The sequence below is a fragment of the Salvia splendens genome, chromosome 22 (assembly GCF_004379255.2).
Source record: "Salvia splendens isolate huo1 chromosome 22, SspV2, whole genome shotgun sequence".
NCBI classification, from domain to species: domain Eukaryota; kingdom Viridiplantae; phylum Streptophyta; class Magnoliopsida; order Lamiales; family Lamiaceae; genus Salvia; species Salvia splendens.
The window spans coordinates 343,663-367,648 of NC_056053.1; the positions used below are offsets into that span (position 1 = coordinate 343,663).

The 23,986-nt window shown below is 36.9% G+C and overlaps 2 protein-coding genes across 5 annotated transcripts; one reads left to right on the top strand and one right to left on the bottom strand.

Moving 5' to 3' along the window:
* Nucleotides 1-10,994: 10,994 nt before the first annotated feature.
* Nucleotides 10,995-13,809, bottom strand: LOC121786416 (pto-interacting protein 1-like). 4 transcript variants are annotated; one of them, XR_006047155.1, is made up of 5 exons: nt 12,673-13,809; nt 12,256-12,602; nt 12,056-12,179; nt 11,747-11,978; nt 10,995-11,381 (listed from the first exon to the last, which is right to left on the bottom strand). XR_006047155.1 is itself a non-coding variant. In XM_042185045.1 (5 exons), exons 2-5 carry the CDS (start codon nt 12,788-12,790, stop codon nt 11,884-11,886), a joined length of 684 nt encoding a protein of 227 aa, XP_042040979.1. In that variant the 5' UTR covers nt 12,791-13,328; nt 13,431-13,809; the 3' UTR covers nt 10,995-11,883. The 4 variants fall into 4 exon arrangements, 3 of the variants coding, with proteins under 3 accessions (XP_042040979.1, XP_042040978.1, XP_042040980.1); XM_042185045.1 differs by having other exon boundaries at nt 10,995-11,978; nt 12,673-13,328; nt 13,431-13,809; XM_042185044.1 differs by having other exon boundaries at nt 10,995-11,978; nt 12,673-13,049; nt 13,133-13,809.
* A 5,109-nt stretch (nt 13,810-18,918) lies between these two features.
* On the top strand, nt 18,919-20,282 carry LOC121786565 (protein JINGUBANG-like). The gene has a single exon (XM_042185208.1). It carries the CDS (start codon nt 18,962-18,964, stop codon nt 20,222-20,224), a length of 1,263 nt encoding a protein of 420 aa, XP_042041142.1. The 5' UTR covers nt 18,919-18,961; the 3' UTR covers nt 20,225-20,282.
* Nucleotides 20,283-23,986: the final 3,704 nt, after the last annotated feature.

Here is a 23,986-nt window from a genome sequence, read left to right on the forward strand (position 1 = left end):
TAAAAAATAAGAAAATTTTAGAAAGGGATGACTAATTCGAAAGGAAATTTGACTTTAGTAAATAAACTACTTGGCTTTATTGGTTAATTTTTAAAATTGCTTAGGTTGTTGCCTTTCAACCAAACAAAAAAACAAAGAAAAACTCTCTTATCCTTACCTTGGGCTTAAAGAAGAGGTAAATATACATTGTCAAAATTATAAAAGATTGAAGAATACTTTAATATCCATAATGTCCTATTATGGCCATATAGAATTACCCTTTACTGCTTTACATTAATCCTATTTGAGTTGAGGCAATTATGTGTCGACTACTTTGGTTAGAAATTTATCATGTAAATCTTTTATTAAAGCTCAGATTTTATTGTGTACCAAAGCTAATTAGATTAAAATGCTAATAAAAGTTTAACATTATTCCATCCATGAAAATAGCCATTTTTTTTTCTATTTTAGATATTTTATCAATTTTTTTTTGTTTTAACTTTGGATATATAGATGAAAACTATTGGGTTTTAGTAGTTGATTTTAAAAATATAAAGTATATGGTTAAAATGTCATGTTACTTAAACAACATTGATCAGTTATAGTAATAAATTAAAACACAGAGACTTTATACCACGTCAATAAATTTAATGTTATGTTAATCATTTAAAAAACACACCCCGTCCCAAAAAAGTCGACTACTCGCACGAGGAATCCATAAATTTAAACATAAAACTATAAAAATACCTCATAGTTTCATCATAAGATCAAACAAATTTAATTTGTAGCAATCCAAAAGGCCTAATTGAAAATATTAATACTGCAATTTGAAGCTAAATAAAAAGTCTGATACATATACACAAAAACGAAAAATCTAAACTAAATCTGAATCTAAATCCAAATCCAAAATCCCTCAGCCTACCGGAAAAAGTTGTCCCTGCTCTTCTGATAAATATTCCTCACCTTAACTTTCATAGCCCTAACCTTCCTCGCCGCGGCGACGAGCTTCCTCTGCCCGCCGAGAGCCCTCTGAATGAAATTCCGATCCCTAACCACCGCCGCCTCAGCTGCGTAGGCGGCAATCGCATCCTCCGCCTCCGCCACCGCGGCCTCGATCTCCGCCGCCAGCCCCTCGATGGCCGCGTTCCTGGTGCGGCGATTCGCGCAGTCCTTGAGGAACGCCTTGAAGAGGCGGACGTCGTTCTCCAAAATCTCGGCGTCGATCTTAGAATCGTTGATGAGGCGCCGGTTGTCGACGAAAATCCGCTTCAGATTTTCGAGTATGAAGAGAACAGCCAGCGATTTCTCGGGGCTCCGGAGCTTGTGCGCCGGAGTTCGGGAGCGCGTGAACATGTAAGCGCCGCTTAGAGTGAGGAATTTGAGCGCGAAGAGCAGCTGCTGCTTCATATCTCTCCGATTGAAGCTTCGTGGCTGTGAAATTGAACGATTTTGCTGTTGAGATTGTTGGAAAGCTCTAGGTCTATTGAGAAGGGTGCTGAAAAGCAGATTCCACCATCCAAAAAGAATATATAAAATACAAATTCTGATTTACTAGTATTTCCATATTAAGAGCATCTCCAGTTGGCGGATGTCCCGTTAGGACATCCACTAGAACATCTCAAAAACACATCCGGCCACGTCACTAGGACTTCCCATTCCACTGCCACGTCACTAGGACATCCCCTGCACAATCCGCCCTTCCCATCGCCCTTCCCACTAGGACATCCCACAATAAAAAAAATCATACATTTACAAATAAAACAATTTACATTTACGGAAATAAAATTTGACCGAGAATACGAACGAGAAAAATTAACAACTTCATCGGAAAAACATACATGATTTTAAAAAAAAAATTTAAAAACGGGACGTCCGACTGGACGCCACAATGGCGGACGTCCGCCCGCCCGTCGCGCCGGCGTCCGAGGACACCCGACGTCCTCACGGGACGTCCGTATCCGACCTTCGACGCTCCAATGGCGGACGTCCCCAACGCCCTTCCGCACGTCCGACCCGACGTCCTACCGAAAGGCCGCCACTGGAGATGCTCTAAGATATTACTCATATTTTATTTTCTGGAGGGTAATGGTTAAAATTTTTATAAGGCTAATTTTTTTTAACGATGCTTGAATTTGGAACTTGTTCATTAAACTAATCAGATGAGAAGCTAATAATAATAATAATAATTAATATGCGTATAATTTATTTTTAATAATGATATTATTTTATATTACTAAACATTTAAAATATAAATAATATTGATCACATTGAAAAAATATTGCATAAGTTAACGATAAATTTGTTCAATAATAATTTGATTCGAACCTTTTCACATTATACTATCTTCATCCCTTATTAATTTTATAATAAAATGTGAGTGGAAGGTGAGTTCATTACTAAAAATAATAAGAAGTAAGGGTGTCAATTAAATGATGATGAACGAAAATGGAAATTAGTGCCAATTAATGGAGGACGGAGAGAATAATACATAATATTATTATTAAATTAAAAGTTAAAGTTAATGGCATGTTGACCCTACTTTTGTGTATTAATACCAAATATGCCCGCTCCCGAGTCGTATCAAAAGAGTCGAACCACATAGGTTTAGAATTCTACATATACGAATTCTTCGTAAGCTTGTAAAAGCATTGAGATATAAAATCTTTATTACTTCTATTATAGGCAATCCCGTAGAACTCCAACTAGAGTTTGTTCTTCTTTTCCATCAACTTTCAGTCGCACACACATGTTAGGCTACCGCGAGGCCTAATTAACACGGTACCGGCAAGGCAGTGCGCAAGCCTTGCGCCTTGGAGAGGGACCACGTCGTATTCTGATGTCTCGCGGATTGAACTATGACATTGTATTTCATGCCCATGCATGGCTCGATAGCTTGTGACTCAACTGATGTTCGGCCCATGCTTTTCTTTATATATTGTTCATATGTGTAGTGTATGTCAAAAAGCAACTGATTCACATGTGTGCAAAATTTGATGCAAACTATACATGATTTATCGATGTTGTTGCAATTTTTGATTTACTAGTAATAGTAATGCAAATATATGTTTTTTGTTGTTGTAACATGAGTGAGTTTTAATGATATGTTTTTCATTTGTGAATTGCGGTTTAGTTAACATTATATTCAACATATAATACACATTAGTGATATTAAAGTTATAATGGTCAGAAAGTATTGATTCGACTGGGCGAATATTACACAATTAAATGAATATCATAAATGTGTATAAATAAGGAAGGTGGCCGATAGAGAAATGGCAGCGGAAATCCTGCTCAATAAACTCAACTCATGGAAGTAGAGACTCTCCGTGGCACCCATCTAGATTATGACTACGACAAGTACAATGTTAAGACAAATCTATGCTTGATCAAAGACTTTCGCGCACGGACCAGCTGACCCGGCAATTTTGTCTACATACAACTAAAATCTCGTATCATTGACGATATCATTTTAGAGAGGAACCACGAGGGAATAATAATAATAAGAGCATCCACAACCGTGCTCTTGCCAGCGGCACGGTTGTGGGCCCGGGCCCACTTTTTCTGCCTGCTCTCTGGCAAGAGCACAACACCCACAGCTGTGCTCTTCCGCAAGGACGAGCACAATTAATTTAAAATTCAATTAAACAAAAACATTTCCATAATACTAAAATTCATTAAAAAAACCTAAATAACATTACAAATGACAAATAAAATAAAAACGACATAATTAAAATCCTGAAAATTAAAAATTACATAATTAAAATACTAAAAATTAAAAAAACCACTACTCGTTGCCGAATTTCGCCCACATGTGTTTGATTAGGTCTTCTTGTAGCTGAATGTGAGTTCGAGTATCGCGCATTGTGTGCCTTGTCTCGATCCTCTGGCAAACCGTCGTGTGCTCACCTCGGCGTGGGGGAGACCTCGCTGTTGAGCTTCCGGCTTCATCCTCGTTGTAGAAGCTAGCCGCCCTCGGCCCTTCGTCGGCTATAATCATGTTGTGTAAGATAATACACGTGAACATGATGTCGGCTATATTATTCACGTACCACAGCCGAGCCGGGGCCTTCACAATGTTGAATCGGGCTTGAAGGACCCCGAAGGCTCTTTCGATGTTTTTTCGCGCGGACTCTTGACGTTGCGCAAAAAGAACCCATCTCGGGTCGTGCGGGTTTCTGAGTGTCTTCACGAAAGTCGACCACCTTGGGTAGATACTATCGGCGAGATAGTAACCCATGTGGTATGTAGTTCCGTTGACAGTGAAATCGATCGCTGGTGCTACACCATTCATCACATCATTGAAGAGGGGTGACGAATAGAGCACGTTCAAGTCGTTGTTGGATCCGACAACGACGAAATATGCATGCCAAATCCATAGGCGGTAGTCGGCGACCGCCTCAAGGATAAGTGTTGGGCCGCCGCCTTTGTGACCGCTTAAGTGTTGCCCCCTCCAAGCAGTCGGGCAATTCTTCCACCTCCAATGCATGCAGTCAATGCTGCCAAGCATTCCGGGAAAGCCATGGACTGATTCGTGAAGACGAAGCAACCGTTGGTAATCATCGGTGGTGGATACCCGAAGGAATTCATCCCCGAAAGCTGAACGAACGCCCTCGCAAAAATTCTTTAGACAAAGGATTCCAGTGGACTCACCGATATGCAAATACTCGTCGAAGATGTCGGCCGTTTGCCCAGTAGCGAGTTGTCGGATGGCACACGTACACTTCTGCAACAGCGTGATACTTTGTCGGCCGGCTGCATCTGGACCTGTTTGGAAGAATTCAACACGTGCGGATAATGTGTTGACAATTCGCATAAACAAGCACTTTGACATGCGAAAACGGCGCCTGAAGTAGTCGGCAACCAGCCTTTCGTGGGCTCCCTCCCGGTCACGATGGATGTAGCGGCGAGTTGATCTAGTTCGTTGAGGAGGAGGAGTGGGGGTATTCGCCGCGACATATGCTTCGTAAGTGGCACGATGTTGTTCGTAGTATTCTTGTTCTTCGCGCTCCGCTTCCGCCATAAGATGGGTGAAATCCATTTGAGGTTTTGAGTGAGGGATGAATGTGTTGATAGTTTGTATGAGAATTATAAATAAGAGATAAATGATAGATGATTTGATGTGATAAATGGATGATGAATGTGTGTATTTATAGATGATTTTGGAGGAAAAAATTCAAAAAAAATCAAAAAAACGGCCATATTTTTGGGATTTGGATTTTTTTATATTTTTTTATCATTATTTAAAATTAAAAAATGAATTTTAAATAAAAAAAATATTCAAAGGCAACGGCTATGCCGTTGCCCAATCGCGTGCCGCCAAGTCGCCAGCGGCGCGAGCGCAGCGGCGGCGAGCCTCGTCCTTGCCGTTGGCACGGACGGACGCGGGGCCGGTGTCCACCGTTGTGGATGCTCTAATAAGCTTCAGAATGCCCAACATTTATTCCTACCATCTTCGGGAATTATATAAGGTTTTCAGCAAAATGATTAAATACCATCTGCGCAAGCTTCCTCACCCAAAATAAAAAAATCTGAGCTCAACTTTAACCTATGATTGTTTATATATATACATATATAGGAAATTAAAACACTATTGCTCTTTCACTATTAACACTATTGCACTAAATTATATGTTGTATTCCACCAAATTGACGTACTACTATTTACTAGTATTTGATTTCTTTTATCTGGAACTGTACTTCACTTTGAAGCCACAAATTTTTTTTTTCAGGGATTTTATTTCGATTTTAGAGTTGATAATTCAAGTTATTGTATTTGTTAATCACTTTAAAATTTACAAAAAATTCTTTTTTGCAGTTAATTGATGGATCTGTATCATGGGCAAAAAAAGAGTTGCCACCAAGCATCCGTCGTCGGAAAAGCGATCGTTGACTTCACAACATAAGTTGTCATTCTCGTTATGTAAATTTGATACGTTTTAGAAATGCAAAAATTAGTAATAATGCAATTTATTAAAATAAAAGCAACTCATAAATGTACATGCACTTCCAGTGACGAAGCCATGTTTTCAACAATGGGGGGCCTAATTTATCAGTACAAATTTAATAAATTGTTTGATTTGTAACCTAAGACCATGTTTATCGGTTGTGGGGGTCGACCTCCACGTCACAAATATAAATAATAAAAAAAAAATTATTCAACAATGAGTCTCTCTATCCTTAACATGAGTCTCTTTCTCTCTTCAAACCGACCGAAGGTCTCTCCACCCTTTCACCACTCAGCCAATGAGATTATGCCAAATGACACAATTTCATTGGCTGATATTTTTATTTTTAATAATTTATATATCTTTAATATATTATATTAAATAATTATAAAAATTATACCAAAATTTATAATTTTTCTTCCTCTATAAATAGAGACCACATTCGCTATAGTTTTACACACAAAAAATATCATCTTTTCTCCTCCTATAATCCTTATTGTTTAATAGAATTTCATATTTTTTAGTTTCCCTTGTTGCTAGCTATGGAGGATGATGAGAATAATATATTCTCCGATGATGAGAATAATACTTTTAGCACCAATTATGTATTTTAATTTCGTATTTCAATTATTGTAATTTATGTTTTTTATTTGTTTATTTTTATAATTTTTAGTTTGTCATTTATTACATTTTTCGATAAATTTATAATAATAAGTATTTCATGTAATAATAATAGTATTAAAAAATAATTTAAAAATAAATATATAATAATGTGGTTGGGTGGTCATTGATAAACCATGAGAATATGTGTGGTTGGGTTGGATGAATATTAATGATGTGGAAGATGAGGTGCAGGAGATAGAAATGAATTAAATATTGAAAAAGTGGATGGTTGGGTTGGATGGTGGGTTGCTGATAAACATGGTCTAAGGCCCCAATGTTGCTTTGTCACTGTGCAAACCTTTCTTATACTAGTATACTAACTACTCCATCTCCATCTCCATCTCCATCTGGTTCTCGATAGATGTTTCCTATTTTATAAGTACAAATTTAATAAATTGTTTGATTTTGAATATAAGTTTTGTTTTCTTATGTTAATTTTATAATAATTGTAAAAGTAATTAGTTAATGGAATGTGGAATCCATCTATTAAAAAAATTTGAAAATGAAATATAGGACATTTAATAAAAATAGAATGAGTATAATGCACGCCGTATCAGGGAATATCGGAAAGATCAAACTATTGCCATCAAGTGATATATCAAAGGAATAATTATAAGAATAGAACGTTCATTTGCGAGATTTGATTATATAAATTATTAGACTCACCTAGTAGTGCAGAGCCTATCGGGTCAGAGAAATACAAAATCATATATTAAATTTAAATACTCCATTCAGATTACAAATTTATAATTACTAATATTAATATAGGGTTGTATTATATACCAAACTAGTTTAAAACACTAAACGGCAAACACATCATTATATAATAACGCGGAGTTCATTACAACTTTATTTGTAGTTCATTATAGGAAATTCTGAGATTTAAAAACAATGACATCATCATGCATAGTTTAGAAATCTGAAGTTCATTATAAGTTTGTTATTAGTTCATTATAATTAACTCAATGTTATCATATAATGATGTTGTTCGACGTTTAAGGTTTAAAAGTGGTTTGGTATTGATCACAATCCTATTAATATAAATGCATATAAATCTTGTATTCAAAATCATTCCAATACCTACTTTTTCTAGCTCCATCCATTGAGTCAGTGCTTATAAAACGCAGTTGGAGAATGCCACATTCTCTGAACAAGTCGAAAACGTTAGCTCCAAGGTCACAAACATCTGCTCCCACAAGAGGAAGTTTGGCATAGCCAACCTCAGCATCAACGAACAGCAAGATCAAGAAAAGTTTAAGGTTATAGAATTCTTTTCTCTACCTTTATTTCTTTGATTAAAATTTATTTTTATTTTTTTCGGATTTTATTTTAATTTCCGTGATTTTCTTTATTTCCTTTTGACGTGAATCAAATAGTATATCTTTATTCTCATTGCTTTACATGATTTATATCGTTTGATGCTCGCAAAAGTATGTTTTATGGTGTAGGAAGTAGAATGATTGCTCACAAGGTCATTGAAGAAAGTCGTGCAAAATGACCAATTTGACAGACTGCCCAGTTTGCGTCAGAGTCCAGAATAGGCTGAAAAAGAGCCACCTGGCCGGGTGAATTTCATGCCTAAAAATTCACCCGGCCGGGTGAAAAAAAATGCGAAAAAAGGTCCAGTGAGCCCTCAAAAAGTGCCACTCGGCCGAGCGAATTTCATGCCCTATAATTCACCCGGCCGGGTACGAAAAGCAGTAACTGTTGAATTCAGTTTTCATATAGTTTGGAGGCAGTTTTTTTTGGGGAGGGGGGGTTCAGACAGATTTTGGACGAGAAAAGAGAGAGGAAAAGAGAGGAGGAGGAAGAGAAGGAAGAAATTCCGGCCAATATTCCAACGATCCATCTTCGAATCTCAATTCCACTCAAAGAGAGCATGATTCCTATGGTTTTTATTGCAAATTCCACCATGTGCTTAGGCTAAACTCTCTATGTCGCTCCAAATTGTAATCTAGGCTTTGTATGAATGTTTCTACACCATTGAATTCATGTGTTTTGTTACCAACAATGTGCTTAATGTTTATACACTATGTTTTTGGCTAATAATGTGGTGTTGTTATTCCCTTTTCTATTGTCTTTTTAACATAGTTTAGGAATGCTTGATTGTTGGTATGCTATTGAATTAGAATTGTTCAAATGATAATTTGATAGTGGATTAAGTGGGTGATTATAGTAGATGTTTATTACTCCCGCGCTTCCGCAGGAGTTTATAGACATTGAAAATTGGTTCATAGGTTATGTGTTCAGCTAATTGTGAACTACTCATCGTGTATATATTCAGTGTATGTGATTAGGTTGATGTTTTAATCCCTTCATATGTTTCAATGTTAAAGGTGTAGAACAATACAAGTCTAGTGAACAACTTGGAGTGATATGTTTTCCCGTTTGAAAAGTCTTTCTTTAGTAAATTTGTAGCTTTATTTTGTCAACAACTTTCAAAAAAAAAATCAAACTTTTGCATGTTTTTGTATGCTTGTAAGTATAATCAATCTCTCACCTCCCTGTGGATTGACACTTTAAATACTACTACGACGCTGTAATCTTGCACTTTTTTAGATGCTAGGGTTTCTAGGCTTTATTTCCTATCGTCGTTCTTGTTCTTCATTTGCATCATTTATTATTTGAATTATTTTATTCAATAAATGCATGCAAATATTTAACGTCTGATACCTCGCATACGAATAGTAGGATGATCGACGAGAGAAGAAAGGACGCAACTAGGATTTGCTTGAATAAAAGTCTTATTAATAGAATAAAAGAACCTAATAGTAGCATAAGTGATGTGAATTTCGGGGTATGAAATTGAAATATACGCATATATGTAGGAAAATTGAGATATTTGAACTGAGATATTGTTTTTTTGAACAGGGCACATCTGTAAGAGGAATTGAATACACTAATTTTGAAAAGAAATTATACGCAGATTTGCCCCAACACTTGCAGATTTGCCTTCTCTATTTTGGGATGTCCCCTCCTGATTTGAAGATATGAGTATCGCATTTGGTACGCATGTGGATTGCTGAAGGGTTTATATGGAAACAAGAGGGTTTGAGTTTGGAGGAAACTGCTCAAAATTATGTTGAAGATCTTATCAACAGGCACTTGGTTGTAGCTGGGCAGTATAGTCTTGATGGTAAAGTTAAAACATGTCGCGTTCACGAGATGTTTCATGATTTTTTGCAAAATTCAAGCTGCAAAGGAGAATGTCGTTCAAGAAATTAAGTTTAAAAATGGAGTATCCGAACTGCCACTCTATCACCGTTCTTGATTTTCTGCATTCCAAACCTCATGTTGTGGGACGGACGGAAATGGAAAAATGAGACAATCTTTGTGGGACGGAGGGAGTATATAGTTTGCTTGAATTAATAATTTGCTTTGGATATTTCACCATGTTTTTGCTTTACGTTCAAATTCACCATGTTTTGCCTTTGAATCACTAATTTGTTGATTTCAACAATTGGTATGTATCAGAGTGTCAATGTATGTTGGATCTTGTTTGATCGTTTGGTTATTGTTTAAATTTTGGTTTTTATTTGATTTTAAGGTATATTTCGTTGCTTTCAATTTCTACCTTCAATGTTCGTAAAAATGTTTAAATGAATACCTTGTTTTGATACATGAATTCCATGCACACGTAATGACCGAATGCTTTTCCTTCTGAATTTTGAAATAAGGTTTTTCGCCATATTTTTATAATCCAGGATCGCCATAAACTTCATTTTTGGGCCATATTGAGGGCTTATTTTGGGCTATTTTTGGTATGTTTTCATATAATTTATGGGCTTGTATTTACTGCAGATTAATTGTGTTTTTAATTTAAATATGTCATAAATAAAATGCATGATATTTAATAAAATAAAATTTGTTGAATCAGGTTGGGAGAATAAAGTATGCGACATAAATGAGAAAAAAGTGTTGCTTGGTTAAAAAACTAGTGGAGTAGTATTAAATTAGATAAATGACGACTTAAACATTGATGGTCTACTCCCTCCGTTCCAGTTAAGATGACCATTTTCGTTTTACGCAAGTGTTTTATAAAAATTATAATAAATAGTTAAAGTGGAGGGAAAGTAAATTAAGAGAGAAAATATGGAAGAAACTCTCTTTTATATTATTCTTTCTCTTACTTTATTTTTTCTCCACTTTAACTATTTATTGTGATTTTTTCAAAACAAGTGTGAAAACGAAAAGGGTCATCTTAAATGGGACAGAAGAATATTATATTAAACTTATGACACCAAAATTTAATAGATCATAGTTGGATTTTATAACAAACAAGAGAATAGATCATTGTGTGGATTTTATAACAAATTTAAACCATGAAATGAAAATATATCATCACTCCTAGGTAGGTATGCTAACTATACAAGTATAAGTGTTCTCCATCTATGTTTTCTCCATCTATATCATCACTCCTAAATGAAAATATATCATCACTCATTAGTGATTAGGCAATGAAATAACATGCTTATATAAAATGAATATACATAGAGTGAGCAAAATGAAGAGGATTAGGAAAAACAGAGTATCTTAACTCTACAAGATGGATAAAATCAGAATGAATTGAAACAAGCAAATTTTGCAGGAGCATCCCTAATTTCTTTCATTTCCTCTCACATCATCATGCATACCATTGTACAACCTCCATTATGTTCAACTATGAGAGTGTTATATTGCTAGAGGTTGTTTTTGTGACCATCTGCTTGTTGTCCAGGAGAGCTTCCAAAACAGCACGCATGCTTGGCCGGCGATCAGCTTCAATACGAACACACGACGCAGCAACTGCAACCATCTGCATGAAATAGACCCTCACAATCATAAAACCAAATGATAAGCAAAACAAGTCATTTTCATCAACTGCCTCACGAAGGTGCTCCGCATTTTTTAACCTAACATCAACAATCTTATCTATACTTTCGGAACCCTGCTGCAGTTTTGCTTGTTGCCAAATTTGCAAGGTTGTCATAATGCATAAATGTATACAAGGAAGGTTGCTCCTTCCTTGCTCTTGGTCTCTGTCTAAATGCATCACTGCCACTCAAAAGTTCAGGCAGAAAGAAGCACACCAAAGCTGTAAACATCGCTTTTCTCTGTCTGATTACATCTACCAGAAGAAATCAAACCGAACTGCAAAACAAAACTCAATAGCATACTCACTCTGGGGGGTGATAATCACTATTCGGGACGAGGCCCATCCCTCTTACGAGAGCATTGAGTTGATAAATGGAGATCAGTTATCTTAGCAATCCCATCATCAAAGAGTAAAACATTGCTGGATTTGATGTTACGATGTATCAGCCCCTTTTCATGAATGTAATCCCAACACCTATTTTGATTGTTTCAGACCATGTCAAACATGAATCTGGCTGAAACTCGCGGATTTTTAATCCTGTTTCATAAAAATCAGATACAGAAGGTTCCCAAGTGTAGAACATGATAATGAAATCTTGGTTTTGATAAACCAACCATGGAGAAGGTTGTGTAGGGACCCTTTTGGTGGAAACTCATACACCAAGACTTGATCTTTATGTGCAGAACAAGCAAGTAGATTAACCACATTTTCATGCTTCAGCCTAAACAATGTTGAAACCTACAAATACACATATTTGGTACTAATGTTATATGCTTTACAGAGTTTGCAGTCGTATATAATGTTATTGTCAAACCTGTGCTAGAAATTCACTGTTCGGCAACTTCTTATGGAGAATTTTGACGGCGACTTTCTCTCCAGTTTCCACGACTCCTCGGAACCAAGGACTCGTACATGGCTTCCTAAGGAAATTAGCAGTCATGTCCAATATATCAGTTGTGGTAACCGATCTTGGCAGCATATTAGCATCCTCTTCATTGATGGTTGCTTGTTTGTCCTCCAACACATCATCAACAGTGGAGACAGATTGTTTGTCATCTCCATCAACGGTGGAGACAACTTGTTTGTCGTCTTTATCAATGGTAGAGATGGCTCGTGGCACCTCATCAACTTCAACCACATACTGATCTTTTTGTGTTGAACCTGTGCCAACACAAAGTAATCTCTTCAACATTGAATATCATGCATATATAAAAAGAAAGAAAGAATTCACCTTTACCAAACAGAATAAATCTATTCCAACATAGCCAAAATTGTGATTTTTGTGCTGTGGTCCCTCTCCTCTCCTGTTGCTCAAGGGCTAACTCAAGCTGCGCCACAACTCGACTCATTGGGAGCCGTTTCTTTGGTTCATGATGCAAGCATCTTTTAACAACCCCAATAAATGCCTGAGGCAATCTTGTGTGATATCTCCCTTCAAATTTGAAGCTACAATCTGATCAGCTTTTCCATTTCGAATCTTTTCTTGAGCCCACATGCTCATACGCAGCTCATCCTCTGCAAGCTGTTCCTCAACCGCTCGCCTCCCACTCAATACCTCTAACAACACTACCCCAAACGAATATGTGTCACTTGCCCTTGTAAGTCTCCCTGGTAAAATAACTCGGGTCAAAATATCCAAATGAGCCCTTAACATTTGTGATCACATGAGTTTGCAATATATTTTGGCTTACATGTTTGGCCAATCCAAAATCTGAAACCTTCGCTGTGAAACAGTCGTCCAGAAGGATATTCGTAGGCTTGACATCACGATGTATGACAGAGCAACCCGAGTGAAGATAGTCCAAACCTCTTCTGGCTCCAATACATATCTTAAGTCGTTCATTCCGCGAGAGAGTTGAGCCGCCGTTACTATTCTTGTGGAGGGATCTGCGAGCGTTCTATTAGACATGTAGTCGTAAACAAGAATCATCTCACCCTCCTCATCGCAGTAGCCAATCAGGGAGACTAGATTATGGTGTCGGAACTTACTTAGTGTTTCAATCTCCGATGCAAACTCCATCTGGCCTTGACTCGGGTTTGATGCTAGCCGCCGCTTTATGGCCACAGTCAGAGAGCCATTAACGATGAGGCCTTTGTAGACTATACCAAAACCACCTTTTCCAATGACATGCGCGTTGCTGAAAACTCCGGTGGCTGAGTGAATTTCAGCTAGTGATAACCGACGACAAAGTTGCTCGGTCGTTGATGATAATACCATCTTTTCATCTCAAGCTAGTTATCAAGATACCAAACAGTGAAGCAAAACAGAATAATCTCAATGGAACCAAGAGTTGACTTAATTTGTAGCTGAACATCATCATCATCATCATCATCCCGCAGATGAGACTTAGACTGAAATGTTAAAAAATAATTTTTGATGAAGATGCGTATCTCAGTTAATCTTAATTTGTTTAGTTATATCTGCCAATGTAGTACTACAATTTTAAAATATTATCTCATCATGAAAACAACTCATTAAGTCCTAGTCGATAGTTATTAACTAAAAGGAATAGGTGTACAACATATAATAAAAAAACTATCAGCCCCATATTAAAGTAATGATTTTTAAGATTAACAAACCAAATAAGTTTGACAATTGTCAGTTGTTTCTGTATTCTGAATTGATAATTTGAGTGTTACATTGACTCATTTTATTCAAGCAACCTATACAAGAAAAGATTGTGCTAGATTGATTCTTGCTTTGTTTATAACACTTGATGGAGGCAATAATCAATCAATAGATTGATCAAAAATCCAATTCATCAAATTCTACATATAGTACCTATAGGTATCGAGCTCACAAGGGCCAACATGATCCTCTTCCGATCCCAGGGATCTCTGATAATGGGCCCCGGGAAAGTTGTCAACTCTAACTACAGTTCACGTATGACCTATACTAGATCTGATCAACTGCCCATCCTACCTCCGCTACGTTCTTGCAGCTCATACTTGTGCTAGTAGTCTTTTGGTGGCTTGTTTTGCTCCTCTTCCCTATTACTTAGAAAAAATGAGCCACTGATTCAAGTACAAGATACCATAATGAGCCAAAGATACGGCCACAAATGGCTCAAGTTGTGACACAAAAACCCATGTGGTTCAAAAATGGTATAATAACTAGTGATCAGGATCATAATATCCATCTGCTGATGTGAACATCAACTTTCTGTGTTTGCATATTATAACTGCACATTGTTTTCCCTTACAAGCCGGGCCGGTGAGCATCGGAGCAACTTTAGGCTTCACTATTTCCATCACCGGTGATTCTTTTGATAGCACTATTCAGATGGGAACAACATTTAGGATGAATCAAAATTCTAATTTTTCTTTTCTGTATGCTTAACTCCAATTTTTTATGATGAATCCAAATTCAAAAATGTCACTAACTCAATCCAAATAAAAGAAGATATACAAAAACAAATGACCAAATGCTAACAAGAAATAAACATAAGTATGGTATTGGAGCAATGTGATTGGTTTCAGACTGTAAATAGAAACTAGAAACTAGAAACTTTAAACGTAGTATTGTTGTATGCATAAAATGAGGCAAGCTAATAGATGACGAGAAACTTTGGTTTCATGTTCGAAAATTGGATGGATTTGTACTCGTTTTAATGTTCTTTTTTCTCTTCCTTATATTGATATGCCACAATGTCATTTGAAATAAGAATTCTTCTGAAAATTTTGTTATTAATTTAACACAGTTAGTAATTTATTAAATAGGCTTGATAACAAGTAAGGCCAGTACATTACTAATGTTTTTTTATTTAAAACTAATTTTATTGCAAATTGACCAAATATAAGAGCATCCGCAACGGCGGACGTTGGACCGGCGTGCTGGACGTCAGCGCCGGACGTCCGCCATTAGGTAGCACGCATACGGATACGGACGTCCCCTGCGGAGACTGGGGATCCGCGGCATTCCGGGGACGTCCGTCGTGACGTCCGCCATTGCGGTGCCAAGACGGACGTCCCGGCGGACGTCCCGATTTTTTCATTCACACCACTTGTTTTAACGAGTTTCTCTCTCTCTCTCTAAGTTTCTTTTATATATCCAGAATGGCTGGTAGTGGTAGTGGTGCGGGTGGTAGTGGTTGGGGTGCTGATGACATAATGAGGCGAATTCATGAACAGGTGCGGGAGGCTACGACCAGGGAGATAAATCGCGCTATACAAGCGGCCTTGGAGCGGCAGCAGCAGCCGGCGGTACCTCGACCCATCCATCGTCGAACTATAGTACCCCGGGACCACCTCGCTGCATGATTACTTCGCTCCGGAGCCACGGTTTGGGAAGAACATGCTCCGACGACGTTTTAGGATGCATCGTCCGCTATTTCTGTGTATCGTTGGCGCTTTAGAGCGTCGATATTCGTATTTCAAGGTGAGGGAGGATGCGGTTGGTAAACCCGGCCACACGCCCATACAGAAGTGCACTGCCGCAATCATGCAGCTGGCATATGGAGGTGCGGCTGACATGTTCGATGAGTACCTCCACATCGGCGAGATGACTGCCCACGATTGTCTGAAGTATTTTTGTCAGGGCGTTAGGGAGATATTCGGGGATAGGTATCTTCGGAAGCCTACCCCCGAAGATTGTCTGGCTCTGATGGATATGCACGGGAGTCAGCACGGGTTTCCGGGAATGTTGGGCAACATAGATTGTATGCATTGGGAGTCGAAGAACTGCCCCGCCGCCTGGAAAGGGGTGTACACTGCCGGTTTCAAGGGCAAGAATCCCACGATGATCCTTGAAGCGGTAGCTGACTACCAGCTGTGGATTTGACATGCTTATTTTGGAGTAGCCGGGTCGAACAACGACATCAATGTCCTCCAGTCATCGCCCCTTTTCAACGACCAGTGCATGAGTGTTGGTCCGGCCGTCAGTTTCATTGCCAACGGCAACCAGCACAACATGGGCTATTATTTGGCTGATGGGATATACCCTATGTGGTCTGTCTTTGTGAAGACAATCACATGCCCCACAGAAGAAAAGAAGGTTTATTTTGCGGGTCGTCAGGAGGTAGCGCGCAAAGATGTGGAGCTGGCATTTGGTATGCTCCAGGCTTGATGTGCGACAGTGATGATGATGATGTTGATGATGCCGGTCCAAGCCACGGCGTGGCCACCGGCAATGTACGTATGTGGATACCCCATGAAGAGGCCGATCGAGTCCGTGCATTTGTCAACATGCGCCAACGACAAGCCCATATTCGACTCTAGAACGATATAATTGAAGAGGTATGGACGCGGAGGGGTTGTCGTTGATAATTAAAATGTAATTTGTTTAGATTTTTTTTGTTGGAATGTTCTTTTTTTATTTTTTTTATTTAATGAAATTATCATTGCACTTTCTCCGTCCGTATTTGTGTCGAAATTTTAATTCCGTAAATTGTTTAATTCCGTAAATTGTTTAATTTGGTGAATTTGTGAATTTTTATTATTGTGGGAAGTCTGTCGGGATGTCCTTGGGGATGTCCGCCATTGTGCAGTAGGATGTCCTTATGACGTGGCAGGTTGTGTTTTTGGGAAGTCCGTGGGGATGTCCGCCGAGATATCCGCACCATTGTGGATGCTAAACACCTTTTTGATTCGCGGACATCCGCGGATGCTAAACACCTTTTTGATTCGCACTATACATGGACTTCTTACTATACATGTGAGTGATATGATCGAACCTTCGAGGTTTGTGACATTAAACACTGAAGTCAATATATTAGTTCACATGAAAACCCCTTAAAACAGTCTAACAAACAAGATGCACGATACAAACATAACAAAACAAGGGAATTCTCAGTCATATTTCACTAAGTTAAACTATGAGATTAAAATAATTCATTGGTCGAATTAGTGTCCACTTTCCCAAAAGCTAGCACGTGCTAAGAATGTCTGTTTATTTCCCCTTGTTTTAACATTATTTATCAGCCATCACCAGCACCTTTTTCTCTGACAATATTAATATATAGGCATATGCTCAAATAAATTCGGAGTAGCAACGAAGTTTCGCTTACACAATTCTTGCCCAAATTAATTCAAAGATAATTAGTCAACCACGAACTGCCTAATTACACATTAACGAAATGTGTTTGGATTATTTATTTTGTTCAATCCTTAAAGTTCATATATATTAACAAATAACAATGCTCCACTAACTATAATGAGTAAGACGAAATCGTAAACTATCACGACTAAATTCTCTAGTAACCTATCAATAATAGTAGAAGTAACTACCAAGCTAAATAAAATAACCATAATATTTCCATATGATTATTGAAGATCTAGATGAACAATATGTAAGAGTTGGGAGGGAATTCTCGTTTTCAAATGATTACATTTAACAAACGAATAGCTAATAAAATGTGGTAAATGAACTGCTCTGTTGCTTTTCTTCGGGCATGAAATATCAAAAACACATGCTTGTTAACATAGGCGGACACACCTTATGCTAGTAAAGGAGCTTAAATCCCTACCAAGATAAATTTTTATTTTTTAGTTATATATTCTCATCAAACTTTTTTTGTATGTAGTTTATTGTGCAAAAGCTCCTATCATCGGAACTTATACAAATTATTCGCCCGAAATTTTAAATTCGAAATATAGTCCCTACCAAAATAATTTTTGCGTCTATGTCTTCTTGTTAAGAATAAGATGATATGCAACATAAATTATAGGCAAGAATAAAAAATTCATCATTGATATTGTGTTTGGACATCAAGAAATATTCACCAGTTGTGCAATTCTTTCTCTTGGTTTGATTGTATCATGGAGATAAATTCATTGCTTTTGGAATAAGTCTACTTGCCACTCTTCAATGGAGAAGGCTAAGAGATCCCTATTAAAGAGTTTATATTTTAATAATAAAAGACATCAATCAGTTTCTCACGTTCTGACATATTTTTCGTATTTTTGTTATAGTGGATTAACTGTTATATATAAGGACCATGTGCTTATGAGCATTTAATATTATCTTTACATCCATTAATTAATAGTAATAATTTAAACTTAATTGAAATTTAGAATGCTAATCTAAGTATGTATCTTTGTGTGCTTATTTGCAAGACAACAAAGAAAAAGCATCGTATGGGTGATCACTCAACGAATATTAGATGGTTATACAGTCTCTTATGTAATTAACTAGATTAACAAAATTGACTTCTTTATTACGTCAGTTTAATTTTCTTTTATCATTGGTCAATATTCTATTGTGGCCACACATTTTTCTCTAGGGTGCAGGCTTTAAAGAAAAAGATTTGATCAAACCACCACATCAAATTAAACCATTTTAATAGTAAGTGTGTAGAAAAAGTAAGTGCCATTTTCCATTTGATCCCCTTAGTTTAATTAGCTTCTAATTAAAAAATTAACCACATTAACAAATGCTAAGCCAACCAATTAACACTAAGTGTCAACTTCTTCTTCCCCAAAATCTTCTATTAATAGACTCAAATGCAACTCATTTCTCATCACTCCACTGTGTGTTTTTATGTGTGTTGATTTCCCCTCCCTTTTCTTCTCACACATCAACAATGGCGGACGTGCAGTCATGGCTAGCAAATGATAATTACATCTCACCTTCACTGATATACTCGGATTCGTCGCTATCTCTATCGTCTTCCTCAACCACAACGCGCACTGCACCCTCACTGTGTGCGGATTCGAGCTTCAGCAGCATCAGTTCCAGCTCCTCCGCAAGCACGTACTATACCTACCAAACCGCCGCGAAACCATCGGCCTCGCACTTCTGCATTTCGAGTACCAAAGCCACGGCGGCGCACATCAGCTGCCTCGCGGTGCACGGCGGCCTCCTCTACGCAGCGACGATCAAGGGGATCAACGTCTTCAATCCAGCCAATCTCGCGCTCGTCGAGACGTTCGGGTCGGGCTCGGGCTGGGCGAAGTCAATCGCCTTCACCGACGGAAAAATCTTCACCGCGCACCAGGATTGCAAAATTAGGGTTTGGACGCCGCCATCGATTTCCCCCAAATTGAAACACCGGCAAATTTCAACGCTTCCGACGCTGAAGGACCGGTTTCTCAACTGCCTATCCGCCAAAAACTACGTCAAAGTCCGCCGCAACAAGTGGCGCCTGTTGATCCAGCACGCCGACGCCGTCTCCGGTCTAGCCGTTGACGCCGATCGGGGTGAGCTCTACTCGATCTCATGGGATAAGAGCTTCAAAACGTGGAAAACCACCTCAGATATGCAGTGCGTCGACTCCGTGAACTCGGCGCATTCAGACGCAGTGAACGCCGTCGCCGTCTCCGGCGGAACCGTCTACACCGGATCCGCCGACGGGAAGATCAAGGTGTGGAGAGCCACCAGCGACGGGAGGAATCGGAATTTAAGCGCGACGCTGGCGAAGCACAGGTCGAGCGTGAACGCGCTGGCGGTGAGGCCGGACGGGGCGGGGTTGGTCTCCGGAGGCGGAGACGGAGTGATTCTGGTTTGGGAGAGGAGAGATGGTGGCGGTGAAGGGGAAGACATGGATTTCTTCGTTGCGTGCTGCTTGAAAGGGCATAAAGGGGCGGTTTTGAGCTTGGTTTGTGTGGGTGATTTAGTGATCAGTGGATCTTCGGATGGGAGAGTGAGAATCTGGAAATATGGGAAGGGATTTGGATACAGAGGTTTCTGTGTGGCGGTGATGGAAGGCCATTGTAAGCCGGTGAAATCGGTAGTTGCTGTTGAAGATGAAGGTTTGGATGGTCAAGGGTTTTCAGTTATTAGTGGAAGCATCGATGGGGAAATTAGGGTTTGGAAAGTTGTAATTTCAGATCACTATAGTGATTGAGTTTTTTTTTTCTTTTTCGAACAAGATTCTTTATTAAAAATAGTGTTATGATTTTCAAATTAATCTAATTGTGAAATTATACTACATATTTTGTTTTTTTACTGCATGTTATTTACTGAATAAAAGATGCGTTAATAATGTTTGAAAATCTAGATCTCAAATTAGTGTACTGGATAAAGGTAGCATATATTTGAATCCGTTGACATGTGGAATAATAGTGTATGTAATGTTGGTGTAAGTATTTATTAGTTCTACAAATTCTTTGATGCTCTGGAAATGTATAACATTCCTCATTTCTAGGAGTTATAAGCTTTGGGAAATATATTAATGTAAGTTGCGTTAGTGTTGCTGTTGATTAAATCACGCATGCATGAACAGTAATTATGTTGTGACTATAATAGTAAAGATCTGCTAATTGATTGATTGCATATATTGTATATCTATGTTAGTATTACTATCGTAAAAGTAACATTTTTTAGCAATTAATTTGAACGAAAAAACATATGAGTTGATTGATGGTGTATTGCCAGAAATACTAAAATTGAATATTGAATGATACTAGCATTGGAGTATAATATATAGTGGAAAATGGATTTATATTCTTATATATTGATTTCATAATTCCGTTCTAGTCATACTAGTTACTTAGTCTCGTATATAGATTCGTATTTGAATTACTAAATTTGTAATACATTGAAATTTTAACATAAACAAGATGAAGAAAACTAGAAGAGTATAATGGTCAATTAACTGTTATTGAAATATGTTTGTGAAATTATTTTATTTTTCCATTCATTATGAATTATGATTTATAATGTTTATCACTTTATCTGGAATTTAAAAAGTCCAAAATTTTGATATTATAGTCTTGAGAGAGTGCAATAATTTTAGTGGTCAATAAACATCTTTGTAATAAATTGTCACCATCGGAACATTGCAATCAAACGTGACTCATGAAATGTAAGCATATATCAAATTTCTAAAATAGTTGTGTCAAAAGATTATATTATGAAATCGATTCCCCATGATTCATTCACTTCTTTTAATTCGAGATATACTCCTTTATATGTTCTAGTTTACATTGCAATTAATTTTTATAAATTAAAAATAAGCATATATCAAAAGTTACTTCTAAGTTTGGAACCTAGGATCAGCTACCTATACCTAGAAACGTATTTTGACATTAATACTGAACGACAAAATCAATCATGTCATTTTAAATATTTTATCACTCTCGCATTTTTATTCGTTGGCTTTCATTCACGTATAATCAGTGGCGGATCCAACTGACCCCACCGTCAGCCAACAGAACTCCATTAGCTCCGCCCTTTGAGGTCACCGTCGACCCCAGTTGGAATGGGAAAGAGAGTTGTCACTGTCCTTAATACTATAGTTTGAATAAATGAGTGGAAGAATTTGAAAATATTGAAATGCAGAGAATAAAAATAGTTACAGGCGAGGCGAGAAGAGGGAAAGAAGAAGATGAAAAGGAAAGAAGACCTGTTGTGGGACCCACACGTCTGGTTATTTGACTCACTTTTATAACTTTTGATAATTGCGTATTAAATTACTGGAAAAGTTTTAATTTTCAATTTTGATAATTCATTGACTGTAGTGGCTACTAATATTAAATCAATACCTACAAATTTAATACTGTAACTATTTTTTACAAAAATAATGGATTGGTAATTATATATACATAATCTTATTTTAATAAAAAAGTAATAAAAATAGATAATTTCAAAATATAAACAATTGTGTTTAATAATTTCGTAAATGTTTAATTAATTATGAGACAATCAGGAGTAGTATTTTTATCTAATTTTAATTAAATGTCAAATATCTATTTTCATTGGCTTATTTATCTAAAAGACTTATTATCAAATTATGGAATTTAACAATTTTAATTTTTGTAAATGAAGTAAACAAAAAAGGGATACATATTGTTTAAGGTGAATTGTGATTTTTAAGCTACTTATTTCGACAACGTATTCAAGCATGAAAATGTATTTACGACGATGATGATATTTAGGACATGTTGTTTGATTACTTTAGTAGGGTTTATTAGGACGACAACGAAGGAGAAAGGAACGAAAAGGACACCATGAAAGTTGAAAATTAATAATATTATTGACTATGTTCGACCCCAAGAATTTCAATTTCTGGATCCGCCATTGCATATAATAATTCTAAAGTTGAGGAACATGGACTTTCAGTTGCGGCCATTGTTAAATAAAACTAAAATATACTTAAAACCAAACCCTTGTTGGAATTAAGCAAATCACGAAGCAAGCGAAACGTGTCTTTGCAACATAGGGTCTACTTCCTAGCTAGTATGGGGTGTTCCCATTCATGCACCTACTTAAATATATATAAATGTAACATTTAATAAATAACTATAATGTAAAATTTGGTGGCAATAAATATAATTGCAATCATTTTCAAATAAGACAGTATCATATGATATTAGCGCAGAAAGTGGAAATATATATATTTTAATTTGTATGCGTTAATGTCACACTCTTCAATTTACCAATGAGTGAGGGTTTAATTATTAAATTAAAACTGAACACATTGACCGTTGATTTCACTACACGTATCACTTATTTGTTCATTTAAATATAAGCGTGGTTGTGTCACGATGGCTCAATGTAATTAACACATTAATTAGTGCTACACTTTATGTATCATCGAGCATGAATGTTATTGTTAGTATTTTTTTAGCATCATACTGAAAAATTAGTACTAAAGTATAGATTAAACTGGAGTTATATGCAAGGGAAATGTGTAAGTTCAGAAGAAAATAGAGAAATTCACAAACTTACTGTCAAGTGATTATAACTTGAATAAATATTTATAAAATTACAAAAATGAATGTACTATATATTTTTTTTATCAAAAATACTTCTGAAAATATGAAAATAAAATCATAAATGAGTATAAAATTCCTTTAATTGCGGGGATGATTAACTAAACAAGACCTCACATGCGACATCTAAGATTAATTATTAAATTAATTTTAAGAACTTTGTGAAATATTTATATAGTTAAAAACTTGCGTAAGGGCTTACGCAGTCGTAATTAAGGCTTATTTTTACCTTTAAGCATGAGAACAATATATAAAAAATGAAGATGCATAGACATTCGAAATGAGTCACTTATCTCTTAAAAGGCCTCATAAGAGGAGGGTTATCCATATTTATATAGATTAGATGAAATCTTCACCAAACCGATGTGGAACAGAATTTTAGAGAATTTAACACGCCCCTCACGTGTGGGCCGGAAAGGACATCGGTCTTCCATCACGTGGGTAGGCAATGCAAGAGATAAGAAAACCATCATCGATGTGGGCCGGAAAGAACATTGGTCTTCCACTCGTGAGGGAGATAGATAAGAGATAAAGAGAAATCCGTCATCGACTTAGATCCTCTCTGATACCATATTAGAAATGGACCACTGACCCCTTAAAATGACTTATGAGGGGAGAGTTATCCATACTTATATAGATTAGATGAAATCTTCACCAGGCCGATGTTAAACAAAATTTTAGAGAATTTAAGAAAGGATCACACTCAATTAGGATTAATAAATATAGTTTAAACTATTAAATTGACTTTCTACTTGTTACTCATTGATTTAGTTTTCAAACTTGACTTGATTGGTCATTGCTGTTAACTAAATATTTTTAGACACATAAATAAAAATTTTGAATTCGCGAGTCCGACAAGTTAACTTTTCCTCATTAGACTAAATCAAATCAAT